The 15,634-nt window shown below is 48.4% G+C and overlaps 2 protein-coding genes and 1 long non-coding RNA gene across 7 annotated transcripts in view; 2 read left to right on the top strand and 1 right to left on the bottom strand.

Moving 5' to 3' along the window:
- MARCHF8 (membrane associated ring-CH-type finger 8) overlaps positions 1–15,634 on the top strand; it is a 149,169-nt gene that overhangs the window by 45,892 nt on the left and 87,643 nt on the right. The window lies entirely within an intron of this gene.
- On the top strand, positions 5,439–8,183 carry LOC115608670. 2 transcript variants are annotated; one of them, XR_003991634.1, is made up of 3 exons: positions 5,439–5,628; positions 6,939–7,042; positions 7,487–8,183. It is a non-coding gene; the product is annotated as an uncharacterized LOC115608670 (long non-coding RNA). The 2 variants fall into 2 exon arrangements; XR_003991633.1 differs by lacking the exon at positions 5,439–5,628 and having other exon boundaries at positions 6,764–7,042.
- On the bottom strand, positions 8,894–15,000 carry LOC115608667 (cytochrome P450 2H2-like). Its single transcript, XM_030487839.1, has 9 exons — positions 14,783–15,000; positions 14,288–14,450; positions 13,667–13,816; positions 13,200–13,360; positions 12,631–12,807; positions 11,962–12,103; positions 11,358–11,545; positions 10,226–10,367; positions 8,894–9,531 (listed from the first exon to the last, which is right to left on the bottom strand). The coding sequence occupies exons 1-9, from the start codon at positions 14,960–14,962 to the stop codon at positions 9,350–9,352; spliced, it is 1,485 nt and encodes a 494-aa protein (XP_030343699.1). The 5' UTR covers positions 14,963–15,000; the 3' UTR covers positions 8,894–9,349.

Here is a 15,634-nt window from a genome sequence, read left to right as displayed (position 1 = left end):
GAGACTCTCTGAATATCCCTCTCTCTATGTGTGTAAACAATTCGGTCAGGGAGGAGTTAATGTGTTTCTAATATTTTCAGCTGTCCTTGAATCAATAGAAGCAGGCACATGTGATTAGTTTGGGGCTCAAAGGTTGCAGGTGCAAGTCCTTGCTATTTTACAAGCTACCACTGAACTTCAGCTCCCAAGCCATAGTTGGAGCTAAGTTAGAAAGCCTTACCCTTTCTAATTTAGGAGCTGTCAGGGTAAGTACATTAAATGGCAGGCTCTGACTACTCAGAGGTATTGCATGGTATAAACAACTCAGGCAAAAGAGTTTGTGTTTCCTCATATTACTTTCTTCAATAGCATGGCATGGCTTCTGTTTCCTCTGGAATATGCCTTCCCTGTTCAGCTGTAAAGAATATATTCTCATGCCATCATTTCCAGTCACTTCAGAAGCACCCCTCCCCACTCCCACACCTGGCCAGGGGCATCTTCCAATAGCTAATACTCAGTTCTGTTTTTCTTCTTCATCATCATCATTATTTTATTTTATTTTATTTTATTTCTCTACAGGAGACAACATCTTTCTCACTGTTTTGCAACACAACTGTAAAGTCAGGAAGTACATTGCATAGGATGAATGTCAACTAACAACTCACCATCATGTTATCTGTAGGAGCTGAGGGATGGGATTCTGGAAGAGAAATTGTTGCTTTTATGGATGAAGTATTGTTTGGGATATACCAGATTTGCCAGTGCCCTGCATTGCATGCCTTGCATCTGCGAGGCACTGACTGCTCTTCCAGGCAAGTCTGTGCAGGCTGCTGCCTCCAGCATCATGGCATAGACAGAGAGAAGACTGTGGTAAAAGCGCATCTTTTCTTAGGGTTTACCATTCCCCTTTGTGCTGTTTTTCCTTCTGAATCCAGCTTTCTCTGGCATATATATAGAATCATAGAATCATAGAATAGTTAGGGTTGGAAAGGACCTTAAGACATCTAGTTCCACCTCGCACTAAACCCTGTGCACCCAGGACTCCATCCAACCTGCCTTGAACACTGCCAGGGATGGTGCATCACAACTTCCTTGGGCAAACCCATTCCAGTGCCTCACCACCCTCACAGTAAAGAACTTCTTCTTAATATCTAACCTAAACTTCCCTGTTTAAGCTTGAACCCATACCCCTTGTCCTACCACTACAGTCCCTAACAAAGAGTCCCTCTCCAGCATCCTTATAGGCCCCCTTCAGATACTGGAAGGCTGGTATGAGGTCTCCACGCAGCCTTTCTCTCTCCAGGCTGAACAGCCCCAACTTTCTCAGCCTGCCTTCATATGGGAGGTGCTCCAGCCCCTTGATCATCCTCATGGCCCTCCTCTGGAGCTGTTCCAACAACTCCATGTCCTTTTTATGTTGAGGACACCAGAAATGTACACAATACTCTGAGTTCTCACGAGAGCAGAGTAGATGGGCAGGATCACCTCATTCGACCTGCTGGTCACGCTTCTTTTGATGCAGCCCAGGATTTGGCTTTCTGGGCGCACACTGCTGGCTCATGTTAAGCTTCTCGTCAACCAAGACCCCCAAGTCCTTCTCCGCAGGGCTGCTCTGAATCTCTTCTCCACCCAACCTGTAGCTGTGCCTGGGATTACCCTGACCCAGGTGTAGGATCTTACACTTGGCTTGGGTGAACTTCATGAGGTTGGCATCGGCCCACCTCACAAGCGTGTCAAGGTCCCTCTGGATGGCATCCCTTCCCTCCAGCATATCAACCGAACCACACAGCTTGGTGTTGTCAGCAAACTTGCTGAGGGCGCATCAATTCCACTGTCCATGTTGCCAAAAAAGATGTTGAACAAGATCGGTCTCAATACTGTCCCCTGAGGGACACCACTCGTTACTGGTTTCCAATTGGACATCGAGCTATTTACCACAACTCTTTGTGTGCGGCCATCAGGCCAGTTCTTTATCCACCGCGTGGTCCATCTATCAAATTGATGTCTCTCCAATTTAGAGACAAGGATGTTGTGTGGGACAGTGTCGAACGCTTTGCACAAATCCAGGTAGATGACGTCAACTGCTCTGCCCCTGTCCATCAGTTCCATAGCCCCATCATAGAAGGCCACCAAATTGGTCAGGCAGGACTTCCCCTTAGTGAAGCCATGTTGGCTGTCACCAACCACCTCATTGTTTTTCATGTGCCTCAGCATGCTTTCCAGGAGAATCTGCTCCAAGATTTTGCCAGGCACAGAGGTGAGACTGACTGGTCTGTAGTTCCCTGGGTCTTCCATTTTCCCCTTCTTGAAAATGAGGGTTATACTACCCTTTTTCCAGTCGTCAGGAACTTCACATGACTGCCATGATTTTTCAAATATGATGGACAGTGGCTTAGCAACTTCATTCACCAGCTCCTTCAGGACCCGCGGATGGATTTCATCAGGTCCCATGGACTTGTGCATGTTCAGGTTCTTAACATGGTCTCGAACCTGATCCTCTCCTACAGTGGGCCTAAGGTCTTCATTTTCACAGTCCCTGCATCTGCCTTCCAAGACTTGGGCAGTGGGGTCAGAGCATTTGCCAGTGAAGACTGAGGCAAAGAAGTCATTAAGAACCTCAGCCTTCTTCAAATCCAGGGTAGCCAGTTCTCCCAATAGCTTCCGGAGAGGGCTCACATTGTTCCTAGTCTGTCTTTTATTTGCTACGTACCTATAGAAGCCCTTCCTGTTATCTCTCACATCCCTTGCCAGATTTAATTCTAACTGGGCCTTAGCTTTCCTAACCTGGTCCCTAGCTTCCCGGACAATATCCCTGTATTCCTCCCAGGCTGCCTGTCCTCTCTTCCGTCGTTTATAAGCTTCTTTTTTCCCCTCTAAGTTTCCTCAGCAGCTTCCTTATCCAACCATGGAGGTCTCCTGGCCCTCCTGCTGCGCTTCCTTCTAGTCGGGATGCAACACTCCTGAGCACTGTAGCAGGTGATCCTTGAGTATCAACCAGCAGTCTTGGGCCCCCCTGCCCTCTAGGACTGTATCCCATGAAACCTTACTAAGGAGGTTCCTGAAGAGGCAAAAGTCTGCTCTCTTGAAGTCCAGGGCAGTGAGCTTGCTGCAATGCTCTTCTCACTGTCCTGAGGATCTCATAACTCAACCATCTCATGATCACTAGAGCCAAGGCTTGCCCTGGAGTGTCACATTTCCAACCAGTCCCTCCCTGTTGGTGAGCACGGGGTCAAGCGTGGCACCTCTCCTTGTTTGGCTCCTCTATTGCTTGAAAGAGGAAGTTGTCTTCCACACAGTCGAGGAACCTCCTGGATTGCTTGTGCCGGGCCATACCGTCCCTCCAACAGATGCCAGGATGGTTGAAGTCCCCCATGAGGACAAGGGCCTGGGAGCGTGAGGCTGCTCCTATCTGTCTGTAGAGCGCTTCATCCACAGAGTCCTCTTGATCAGGCGGCCTGTAAACAGATCCCCACCATAAATGTCCCCATTGCTGTTTTCCCTTTGATCCTGGCCCACAAACACTCTGTTACCTCATCACCCGTCCCCAGACAGAGTTCCATACTCTCTAGGCCTATCACTGGACATAGGTAGCAACGCCTCCTCCCTGTCTGCCTGGCCTGTCTTTTCTAAACAGCCTGTAACCTTCCATTCCGACACTGCAGTCATAGGAGCCATCCCACCATGTTTCTGTGATACCAATGACATCATATTCCCGTAGTCTTGCACACATCTCTAATTCCTCTTGTTTGTTCCCCATACTATGGGGCGTTTGTATAGAGGCACCTTAGCCGAGCTCCAAATGCAGCCGACTCAATGGCTGGGGCAGCTGGAACATCTCTACATCGCTCCAAGCACTTATTACAGGTGCTGGCAACTGAGCAGGAGTGTTGGGATGGATCAATGCTGCCCTCCCCCAACACATCTAGTATAAAGCTTTCTTGACCAGCCTGGCAAGCCTCCTACCAAAACAGCTCTTCCCTTTCTTGTCAGACCAGCTCCACCAGGCCTCCAGTAGATCTGGCCTCCCAAAATGGGAGCCCCGTGTTCTAAATAGGCCAAACCCCTGACTATGGCTCCACCATTCTAACCATTTATTAACCTGCCAAATCCACCTAGCTTTCTTAAGGTCCTCCCCTTTGTCCTGGAGAATTGATGAAAAAACTCTCTGAGCTCCAGAGCCCCTAACCACGTCTCCCAAGGCGCTGTAGTCCTTCTTATGTTCTCCAGGCTACTGCTATCTATATCTCTAGCACCCACATGACACTAGAAGGGGGTAATAGTCAGCAGGACTTACTGACCAGGCAGCCTCTCAGCAGCATCCCTGATCCGAGCCCCTGGCAGGCAACACACCTCCCTCGAGACTGGATGCAGGCCGGCAGATGAGTGCCTCTGTGCTTTCAAAGTAGAGTCCCCTACTACTATGACCCTCCGCTTTTTCCTGGAGGCACCAGTAGTGATCCTCTTTACTGGTGCATCAGCAGGATGCTCATTAGGTGTGGTGGTGCTTTCTCATTAGCCCTTGCAGAACTGTGAAGTGGTTCTGGGTGGGGACATCAGATTTAGGAGGAAGCCCCTTGTCGTTAATTGTTCTCTTCCTCCTTTTTTTGTTAGTTTTTTCTCGTGACTAATTCCCAGCTTCCTGGGTTGCTGCCCTCCTTCTTTCCTATATGACCAATGCTGGACGTTTGCGGTCCCTGCACAGTTTGGGCCTGGAGCAAGCAGCCCAGCTTCCTCTCAGCTTCCTTGGCATCCTTTTAGCTCTCAACAGCCTCCCGCAGCTCAGCCACCTGCTGCAGGAGGACTTCACTAGAGTGCACCGAGTGCAGCCTGTCCATTGTGCACCCTCGCCTCAAGAGACCAGTCGAGGCACTCTCTACACTCCGAGGTCTGCGCCGCAGCCTCCCCTCTCATCGGCTCTGTCTGGGTGCCTACACTGGCCACCCACCGGGGCAGAGCTCTCAGAGCGGGCCCTGCGCCTGAGGGCGAGTGCTCAGCATCCTGCTCGCCCTGCCTGCGCCCAACGGCCGCGCCACGCCCTGATTGCCTGCCCTGGTCGCTCGCGCTCCCTGGGGTGGGTTTTTAACCCACCTGAGGCTGGTGCCGCCACTCCTGGCGCCGCCCCCTGTGAGTCAGCTGCTCGCGTGAGCTGAGCTGCCGGCTCCTGGGCAAGTCCTGTCGAGGACTTTGAGGCTCCCTTGGTCGCTCTTGCCGCTCCAAACTGAGGCTCCTGGACGCTGTGCTTCCCCCCGCTCCGGTGTTTAAAGGCGTCCTCTCTGGAGATACTCGCCTCGGCAATTTGCGCTTATCTCTTGTATATTGCTTTGCATAAGGTTTTTTTTCAGCCTTGAGCCTTTTTTTTGAGGAAAAATACATATTCCTTCCATTCAGTTAGAACCGTTGCTGGTAGGACCAGAGTCTGGGTTTTTGCTTATGACTGGCAAATACAGCCATGACTTCAGAGCACAGCTGGGTGCTCCACGTGTTACTGACTGCATGCTGGTTTTGGAGTCTTGCGACTGCTCGCTTAGCCTTTCTCCTTGCTTGCTTTGTATGAAACACTTCTTTGTAAATGTTCTATAACCATCTTATTTCTAGACTTCTGCACATACATCTGGAAGCACAACTGCCCAGGCAGATTGTTCTTCTGGGGTAAGAGTTTGTGTCATTATTTAATGCAATTGATTACATGGAATGTTTTCCCTCTGAAATCAAATCAAATCTCTTCTTCTCCTGTCAGTCCCAGTGTGCAGTACAGCTGCGCTGGACAACACTGTTTTGATCCAAGGCTGTGGTTTTTTTCCTTGCATCGGCTTTTCTTGATGTTGTATGGTAACCACTCACTCAGCTACTAAGCACGGAGTTAAAAGATCACATTGCATGCATTTGACCTGTCTTTCTTTGTAAGTTAGTATGAGCCCTGTGTGGTTGGAGTAGCTGCAGGGATACCCAGCGTTCTGACCTTGGTCCTTGCAGTCATCTTGGTGGTGGTCTGTGTTACCCAGTGGAAGAACTACAGCTTGAATCAGGTGACTACCCTTCATCTCCTGGGTGCCTTGCTACTTCCAAGCCTAGACCTCCATATCAGAAACCTTATTCAACATCCTCTGCAGCTCTCTGCAAGTTCAGGACCACATCCCTTGGCGTTCAGACTGCCTCTGCTCTATCTGTCAAAGGCTGGACCTCAGCCTAGGAGTTGAAGTTTCATAAAGATAAAAGAGAAACTCATGTGAAAATACTGAAGGGGCACTGCCAAGCGGTCTGTTAACTAGCAGGAAATCAAAAAACAAAACAAAACGAACAAAAAACCCCAACCAAACTATCACCACTGTTTTTCAGCAGATTTCTCTATCACTTCCCACAGGAAATTATTCATTTAGGGATCCTCTCACTCCAAAATGGTGTTACTCAGCTCCAGAAACACTGCCAAGATGTTTTGTAGTATGTTTAGCTTGGTCACCTTTTTCCTTTGTTCCAGGCCATGGGGCAGGTCTTGGTGTTCTGCCTACCTCCCTTGTACTGAGGTAGAGTTAGAAGTCTCTGTAGCATCACACTTCCTTCCTCAGTGGTGAAAAAATCACCCACATCACCAAAGAGACAGTCAACTTGCTTATAAAGGAAGAATGCCACAAAGCATTCTGGTAGCCAGAAACTGACAGTTCTTCCTAAAAGGACCCTTTCCTTCCCCCATCACTTTACAGATGTTTTTAACCAGTTCTAGTAATTTCGTGGATCTTTGTTCCCTTACTTTAGAAAGGAAGCTGTAACAGTACTGTATATGCTGCGATTGTACCAAATGAAAGAGTGTTTTGGCATCCAGCTTAGAATATGTTGGATATTATCCCAAATATTCCCTGTGTGGTTATTTACCCCCTGAGTATGTCCTGAGTTCTGGAGCTGTTTAGTAACTGACCATTTTCTCACTGCCCTGTTCTTCTTACGCAGTTGTTTGTGAATTGTAGATAGATGTTGTTTGCCACTGTTTTGTTCATTGCTTCGGATGAATCAACATCCCGATGGGCAGGAAGAACATGAATATGAATCATCCCCTCCCAGACCTCCAAATGTAAGTCATCTCTTAACTGATTTGCAACATAACACACAGACTTCTGAGCAAGTTACTAAATGCAGGACTGGCTTTAAGGATAGCCCTAGACTAAGAAAGAACTCATGGTGATCTCTTTCCCTGTGCTTGCCTGGGGTCCTACACGACTGATGCTTCTGGTTGCATGTCTGTCCATTTGATGCAATCCCAAATAAGAGGCCAGCAATGGTTTGCCGCTGGTTTGGAGCACACAGGCATTGTAGCTGTGTCCTGCAGGGGCAAAAATGGAGGGAGAAGGAGGGAAGAACCTAAGAAGACGTGCGCAAGTATGGTATTTCTTCAAAATACTGCTAAACATTTCCAAAGAGAGGTGGAAATTCCTGCATACTGTATTCTCCGCAGTACTCACAAGGTCTCTGACTACCTTGTGACAATCATCAGACAGAAATTCTATTTTCCCTCTAGGACTTTTATATGACCACAGTGCAGGGGACAACAAATATGTACGTAAATGAAAATCAAGACAGACACTGCAAAGCAGAGATCCAAACACAACCAGAGCCTATGAGGATGAAGAAACACAGAAGAAAGCCACCTGTGGTGGAATCCGTTTATGAAAACCATCCATCCTGTCACTGAAAAAAACCTGCACTGAATAGTGGCTGGGGCGAGAAATAACAGGCACAATCTTTTTCCTGGACACCAGGGGTCACACGGTGGCAGTGAGAATTTTCTCTTTGCGTGTACATGAAATTCTATGGAAAATGGGACAGAGACTTTGGATGGGGGAAGAACTGTTTGAAATGATGCCTCTACGATGTGGAAGCAATATCAGATTCCCCTGGAGCACCCAGCCTCTCTGGGAGAGATGTTTTTGCTGTCCCCCTAAATTAATTCATTTTAATAAAGAACATATAAATCCTTGCAGTGATCCTGATGGTAGAAAAGAGCAGCCAGAGAGTTCGCTGGAGTCCTTATCACTCTGTGCCTGAGCTCCTCGCAACACCCTGCAAAGACAGGGATGCGCTCTTCCTTTGGCAGAAGGAGTCCAGACCATAAGTGAGTTGAAGTGATATGCCCAAGAAAACTGGAATGAGAATGCAACTCCAGCTGCAGAACTTTGCCCCCATGATGGCAGCTTCCCTTAGTTCTCAACTGTTCCGTACCTGCAATGGCCTCTCACTACTCTGTTTTCTCCCTAGTACGTTGGCATTTCAGCTGGGAGGTGGGATGAAAGTGTGATTCAGATAGGAGACACTATCCAGAGAAATTACCTCCTCGGCAGCCCCATCTTGATTCATAGCAGGGTGCTGGGTGGCTACAGTGACAGGCAGAGTTGTGCTGGCAAATGCCTGGGAGAGAGCAGAAGGGGGAGATGGTGGGAGGAGGACAGGGATGAGCCATAGGGAAGGTACTCCTAGCTTGTGGGAAGGCTGGGCCATAGAGTGCCTGAGACATGAGATGAGACTTCAGGAGCAGCCATAGGTCCCATCAAGGGGGTGAAGGCAGCCAGAACTTCAGCCTCTGAGCTAGGGAGAGGAATGCACTCATTCAGGAGGGAGGCTGAAGCTGTATTTTGTCCAGCTGTGGGTAGCAGTATTGGCAGCTCCAAGAACAGCAGATAGAGATACAGGCTGCAGGACCCTCTTCCTATCCCACACTGCGAGTCTTCCTGACTGGTCTTGTGCTGTGACTGGCCAGGGAGTCCTTGCAGGCAGCAGTACTGGGTCCAGCAGATGGAGCAAGCAGGCACCTTGCCCCTGGAGGGGCAGCCCTTCCCACAGGGCACTAGCTACAGGTGCTGCAGACCTACTCTGCAGTGGAGCAGCAGATGTAGGCACTGTCCCAACCCAAAGAAAATAACAGCTCAAATCTTTTTAAACAGATTTTTCTTTATTGGGTTATTAACATAGACACACACATTGGTATCCACCTGCAAAGCATGCTGCTCTCAGGGGGGATCCATGCTGCGGGAGAAGCAGGTCATGGGCAGTCATGAAAGTCATGTTTGTGAGAAAATCAGCTGTTTGGTGCAGTCACTGCACTCAATGAGCTCATGGACAGAGTATCAGTGCAACAGGCTGCAAGGACACCCAGGGGCTCCCTGAGATGTGGTGGAGCAGTTCTAGGAGGCTTTGAAGGTGTTTACTCTGTGCATGTACCTGTGTTTGAGCTGCCTCCCTGGAGGCCTTGGAAAGGTGGGCCAATGCTCCTGCCATTGTTTTAGTAAGGGAGATGTGTCCTGGTTTCAGCTGGGATAGAGTTAATTTTCTACCAGGAGAAGGAGTAGTCAGGTTCAGGACACTGTGAAGTACGGTTTTGTGCTTTTCAGCGGCGGATAGCACAGAGCTGGTAGGCAGGAGGTACGTTGCCTGTCCCGCTCAGTGTTGGGATTATGTCGAGTTCCTGGGGGTTGACGGTAGGCTTCAAGGTAAAGTTCTGCAAAATGGTGGTCACAAATAAGAATATCTCCATGCGTGCCAGGCCCTCTCCAGGGCATATTCGCTTCCCTGGAAGTGAAAAGAGCAAATAGCACTCTGCTGAGTAGACCAGAGTTTGTACTAAGCAGATGTGATGCGCAGCTTTATTTACCAGATACAGCCACAGCGGTGAGATGACTGTTAGGATTAACAGTCCTAACTGTTAACTAAAAGGACATTTGCAAGAGAAGAGTTTGTTGAAGAAAGACCCTTGGCAGTTTGATTGGGTGTGTGAAGGAAGAACAGGAGCAGGAGAAGTCTTAAATGTGGAGGGGGCATCAAAGGAGGCAAAATGAGAGAGAAAAGGTGACGTAAAGCATGGGTGAGAAAGCAGAGGGTTGGGGCTATAGGTGGGTTAGCGCTTGCACGCAGCCTGAGAGGTAATTAAGAGCTGCTGGTGAAAAGTAGAGCTACCACAGAGAGACAGGTTGGTTAAGGATGACTTTGGTGGCTGTGTAGGAAGTTGACAGGTATTTTAGGAAGTGTCAATGGGCCCCACTCACATCATTATATTGGCAACTCCTAGTAGGAGGTTTGAGAAGCCCCAAACAAGATGGGAAATGCATCTGAGTTGAAGAGCAGCAGAGAGGAGTTATCTAAAGAGCAGTGAGCCCCAAGGAAGCACCAGTGGGACCATGCTAGGAAGAGGGACTGTGTGTTATAGGAAAAGGCAGGGTGGTTTCCAGAGGAGGAAGTTGACAGAGAGAGGAAGCTTGTGCTTTACCTGCTGAGAAGGGCATGAAGAACTTGCTCTTCCTAAAAGTGCCATTCGCATTCAAGAAATGTCCAGGGTTGAACTCAGTGGGGTTTGAAAACTCTTTGCTGTCATGGAGAACAGAACTGAGGACGGGAAAAATCGTGGTGCCCTGAGATAACACAAGAAGAGCAGAACATGAAAGGGAGGCTAGTTGGATCACTTAATCCGACTGCCTGCCAAGTGAAGACTGAGCTTCCCAGCACAGCCCTACCCATGTTTCATTTCCCTCTGGGGACCTTTCCTTTGAGGAGGCAGATTTAGGGAGACCCTGCTAGATGTCACAGCAGGGGCAGTTGGCTTCTCTTCCTGAGCACTCCCTCTCACTTTCACATCATTTATCCTTACTCTGCTCTAGTCATCTGGCGCCACCTTACCTAATTCTTCCTCTTAGTGTTTCACAATATGAACTTGTAGATGCACCATGTTCCTTCTTTTCTGCAAGCTCCCTAAAGCAAAAGCACACAAGGTTGTGGAAATAAAGCACTGTTGCACTCTCCTGACAAATTTCTCCTGCCAGGATCCTTCCTTCCTTCTTTCTGATCATTTGTGGTTTTTTGTGGGGATTGGGAGCAGGGAGAAATAAATAATCCAGCAGTGATGACACAAAAGGTGGAAGCTAAGCAGATCCCTGGGTCCTGCCTTTTGGTTTTACAGAGACAGCTGAAAATCAAAACGTCAACAGCCATGTGTTACTGTTTCTCTGCTGTACACGGTCACCCAGAAGAGCAATGAGCATTGCTGCAGCCAGCCAGGCCAGGCCATAGGTTGCTCTAGCCCTGCCTCTTGTAGTGGCCAGGAGTGACTGCCTCATGAAGTGTGGAAAGAACAGGACAAACGGGTTTCTCTTGTTCCCTTGAATGCCAAGATAGCCTCCAGCACTTTGTGGCTGAGGGGCTTTCTCTGCTCAATAACTACCAACTGCCTTTGCAGTCTCTCCTGGAGGGTGGTGAGCAGTTCCACAGCTTTACTGCCTTTTGTGTCAGGAGTCACTGCTCTGTGTTTTTTGTAAACCCACTGTATTTCTGAAGGGATGTAGAGCTGCAGAGCAAGTGAGCAAAGGTGTTGCGCAGAGCTACTCTTCCAGTCTTTGCCTACTAACCTTTGGAATGACGTACTCTCTGAAGGGTGTGTCTTTAGCCACAGTGTGAGGGAGACCCACGGGGAGGAGGGTGATGAAGCGCTGGATTTCATGGACCACCGCATCTGTGTAGGGCATCTGGGTCCTGTCAGCCACACAAGGTTTTCGTGATCGTCCTATTACCTTGTCGATCTCTTCTTGAACTTTCTCTGTCATGAGAGACACAAACCATAAAATGGGTAAAGAAAACCAAACCTACCTAAAAAGGTTGCCCTATGCTGTCCAAAGATCACAGATGACAGGAGCCTTGATGCTGGGTTTGATGTCAGCTAGAACACAGCTCCACTGCAGCCCATGCAAAAAATGTCTTCCTAGTGACTTGGCTAAACAGGAGTACTGGGAGGTAAAGATGTGGACATAGCCGGGTCCCTGGCTATGAGGAGAGTGTAGCTGATGATGATGCCAGTGCAGCTGAGGGATCTCTAATGACCACCCCAGGAAATGATGGTGCAAGGACTTTGCCCATTTGGATAAAATATGAGAAAGGGAGGAGAAAAGTTGTGATGTTAGATACATGCCCAGCCCCAGGTGAACAGCTAAAGAGGAAGAGGTCACGGACTGGTACCTTGTATCTTCGGGTGTTTCAGAAGAAGCAGAAGCCCGTATCTTATGGTGGTGCTAGTTGTCTCAGTTCCAGCAATGAACAAGTCGAAGGTGCTGGTTATCAGGTTCTTCATGTGGAAACTGGAATTGGGACAGTCTTTCTCCTAGAGGAAAAGCCTGGATGTTTCTCTGGCTGAGGTAAGAAAAGCGGCCCTTTCTTGTGTCATCCCAGGCCTGCCTTTTCACCTAGAGCTGTTGCATTTCTCTGCTAAGGCGCAGCAGCCATCTGGGGCATTGCAATGCTATCTTTGTGCAGTAAGCTCAACCCCACAGCAGTCTTCTTTCAAGCTGCTGACCAAATGCTACATAGCTGCCTGTTTGCCCTTGCTGTGCCAACTGCTAGTTGGCTAGTTTCTAGTGAAAGAACTGCAAGACCAGACTGCAAATGTCCCTCTGTTTCAGTGAGAGCAGATGAAGGTCTTGCTGTCCAAGCAGCTGCAGGTAGTGGCTGGTGAGCGTGTAGACCCAGAGCTATAAGCTCTAGCACAGGTAGTATCTGAGGTTTGGTGTCTTCCCACAGCACAGCACAGCTGCCTGGGAAGGGGTCATCCCAATGCCTGTGTTAGGAGAGGGAAGGGGCTCAGTGGAGATGTGTTTGGGGCTGAGCTGGGGCTCTATGCTGCCTCCTTACCTCCTGCATTTTGTTGAGGAAGAGGTCGATGAAATCCCGAGGGGAACTGGGATCTAGGGAGGCTTGGTGTATTTTCACCTCCTCTGACGCAAAGGCTTTTAGAGCATCAAATTCTTTGAATATGTTGTTGTGTGGGCCAGGCAAGTAATCCAAAATGTTTGAGAACATCTGGTAGAGCTGGAAGGAAAGGAACAGGAAGGTCCATAGCATGATCATTGCCCTTTTCTTTGATACTAGCAAAAAGCCTAGGAAGGCCACAACCCTTTCAACTGTGCCAAGCAGAAGGGTATGAGGCTGGGCAGCCTGACAGCATGGTAGGGACTTGCTTAGTAGTAGTAGAAACCTCAAAGGTGGAAAAGAAGCATGTTCAGGACTAGGGGGAAGCTGCACTTAGCTGGCAAAGCCAACTCCACTGGTGGGGGTACTTACTGCTCTTGAATGAATTCCCTCTTGTGCAGAAAAATACTGATGGAGTCTTAATTAGAAGACTGAAATGGAACTTCACTGGGAGGAAGGCCTCCTGCTCCCCTGGGAGAATATTGGCACTGTGAAATTGCAACTGAATGTACCTGTCCCCAGTGAGAATTAATCATCTGAAAGATCTTGTTCATGTTGTCCATCAGGGCCAGGAACTTCTTGTCTTTATAGTCATATCGTTTCCCAAAGACAATGGAGCATATGATATTGGAGATAGCACAGCTCAGCATGAAGGTTGGGTCAAAAGGTGTTCCTGTGATTTCAGAAAAGTTACAAACCATAAAATAACCCCAGAACTATGGCTATTTATGGCTACTGTGGGCAATCTGAGCTCTGGTTCTTAGAGGAAATATCAGATCACAGTCTCTCAGTGACACAGAAGGGTCCTCCAAAAAGAGCAGTACATGATTATGGAATTATTTACTGCTTTGTAATGTGGCATAGCTGATGCACAGACCAGACACATGGGAACTTCAATTTTACGCTAAAGAAATGGGCTCCCTTAATACAGTCCTTCTTTTTTTTTGCAAACATAAGCTATATTAAAAATGGACCATACCCTTTGTTTTGTCAATCTCTTCCAGAAAGTAGTCAGTTTCCTCCTGGATTCTCTCTTCAATGCTCCTTTTCCCCATTCCAAAGTTGCGCAGGGTGCTGAGAGCAAACCGCCGGACTTGCAACCACCCCTCATTGTTGCTGAAAACAATCCCTGCAGAGGAAGAAGGAAGAGGGAAGATCTGGCTTGGGCATGCTGTGTGTGAGATGGATAGGCTCATGGTGACAGTGAGTCCTGTCCCTGGGAGAGCATTGGCGTGGTGATATCAGTACTGTAGTTTGGAGAAAATCTCTGGAGGTCCTGTAGCCCAACTGCTTGCTTTTGGCTTTTTCCACCACACACCCAACCTCCTTGTGAACAACTCATCACTCATATCCACACATAATTTCTCTTGCTGCAGCTGGTGGCTGCTGCTGCTTGCCCTTTCACTGGCCATCATTGGGATCAATCCAGCTTCATTTCTCTGCTATCTTCATTGGGTCACAGCCCACTCTGCCTTCCCTTCTCCAGGTGGGACCCACCCACGCCCCACAGTCTTCCCTCGTGCATAATACGCTCCAGCTCTGCCGAATGCATCCTCTACCCTTCCCTTCTCCTCAGAAGGAGCTTGGTGAGCAAACATACCTAATCCTTTGTTAGCCCTGTCTCCTACTGGCATGTGTCCTCTGCCAGCAAACTCATCCGCACGATCAACCAGGGCTTCTTTCACCACATCATGTCCATACAGGACCACCACTGGCTTAGAGCCCAGGTGCACTGTGAACACTGGTCCATACTCTTCACTGAGCTGTCAAAATGCAAGAGAGAATGAGCAGATAGGGAGGAGGAGCTGAAAAGTGGCCTTGCTGCCGCATCCCACTGCAGGTAGTACAGCCTTACAGACCAGCAGTGTCAAGATTCGGTCCTGTCATGGTAAATCTGAGTGTGGAGAGGGTTCCCAGCTATCAGGCCCTGAACAACAATGGCAACAGCAGTGAGGGCAGCAGCTAGGATCTCAATGACTTTTCTGCTCCTCTGGGCTTGCCACGCATCAAGCTAGAGCCACATGTTGTCCCCATGCACAGGTCGCACACATTTCTCAACCATAAAATAAAGCAAGAGAGCAGAAAGTAGTTTTACCTTCTGGAGGGCTTTAGCCAAGTTCTTTGGTTTCACCTGCAGCACGTTACCTAGGATGGGAAGGGGAGTCGGTCCTGGAGGCATCTTCCCCTTTCCATAATTCCGTCTCCATGCTGCGACGGAAAGCAGGCAAGCAATGCAAACTAGAAGGACAACAGTGGCTGCTCCCAGGAGCTCCATTTGCTTCTGCAGCTTGGGAGTGAGTGACTGACTGCTGGAGCCCAAATTTATATACTGAAGGGCTATGTTAGCTCAATAGCAGGTTTTTGATTACATGGCTTAGTCAACATTACTAGTCAATCATTTGTTAGACTGCCCTGTGTTATGAAACTAGGATTTCTCTTGGTGTTAGTTGGTCATTGAAGACACACCTTATCTCAAATAACTGCAGCAGCCAAGAGTGGTTAAGAAACTTATAATGTGCTGATAAAACTTGGTTTGTTTCATCTAAATTTTATCATTAGACATCACGCTAGGGGTGCACTTTTCTACTGAGGCGCTCCCAGCAATTCACGGTCCAAGAACATCTTCCAAGTTCTTCAATGCCATTTGGATTTTCTATTCTTTGATATTGATTGTACAAGCTCTCAGTGGGGTCAGCCATCCTTGCTTGTTCCTGAATTCTTCCTGACATTATCAGTGGAGTTTGTGCTTCATGCAGTATGCCCAAGAACATACTGACATGTTCTCAGTGCACAGCAATTGCCTCGGTCTCTCTCCCTAGGGGGGTTGTCTGGCCTCACAAGAGATATCCATCTAGCAAGGGCAGAAAGGCCTCCAAACATCACAACAGACAAGAAAGGATTTGCTGAGAGAGATAACATAAAGGCATAAGAAAAGGGGACTAGACCT

This window comes from Strigops habroptila, chromosome 5 (assembly GCF_004027225.2).
Source record: "Strigops habroptila isolate Jane chromosome 5, bStrHab1.2.pri, whole genome shotgun sequence".
Lineage (NCBI taxonomy): Eukaryota > Metazoa > Chordata > Aves > Psittaciformes > Psittacidae > Strigops > Strigops habroptila.
The sequence above is the reverse complement of the archived record's forward strand: the minus strand, read 5'-3'. Positions and strand labels throughout refer to the sequence as shown.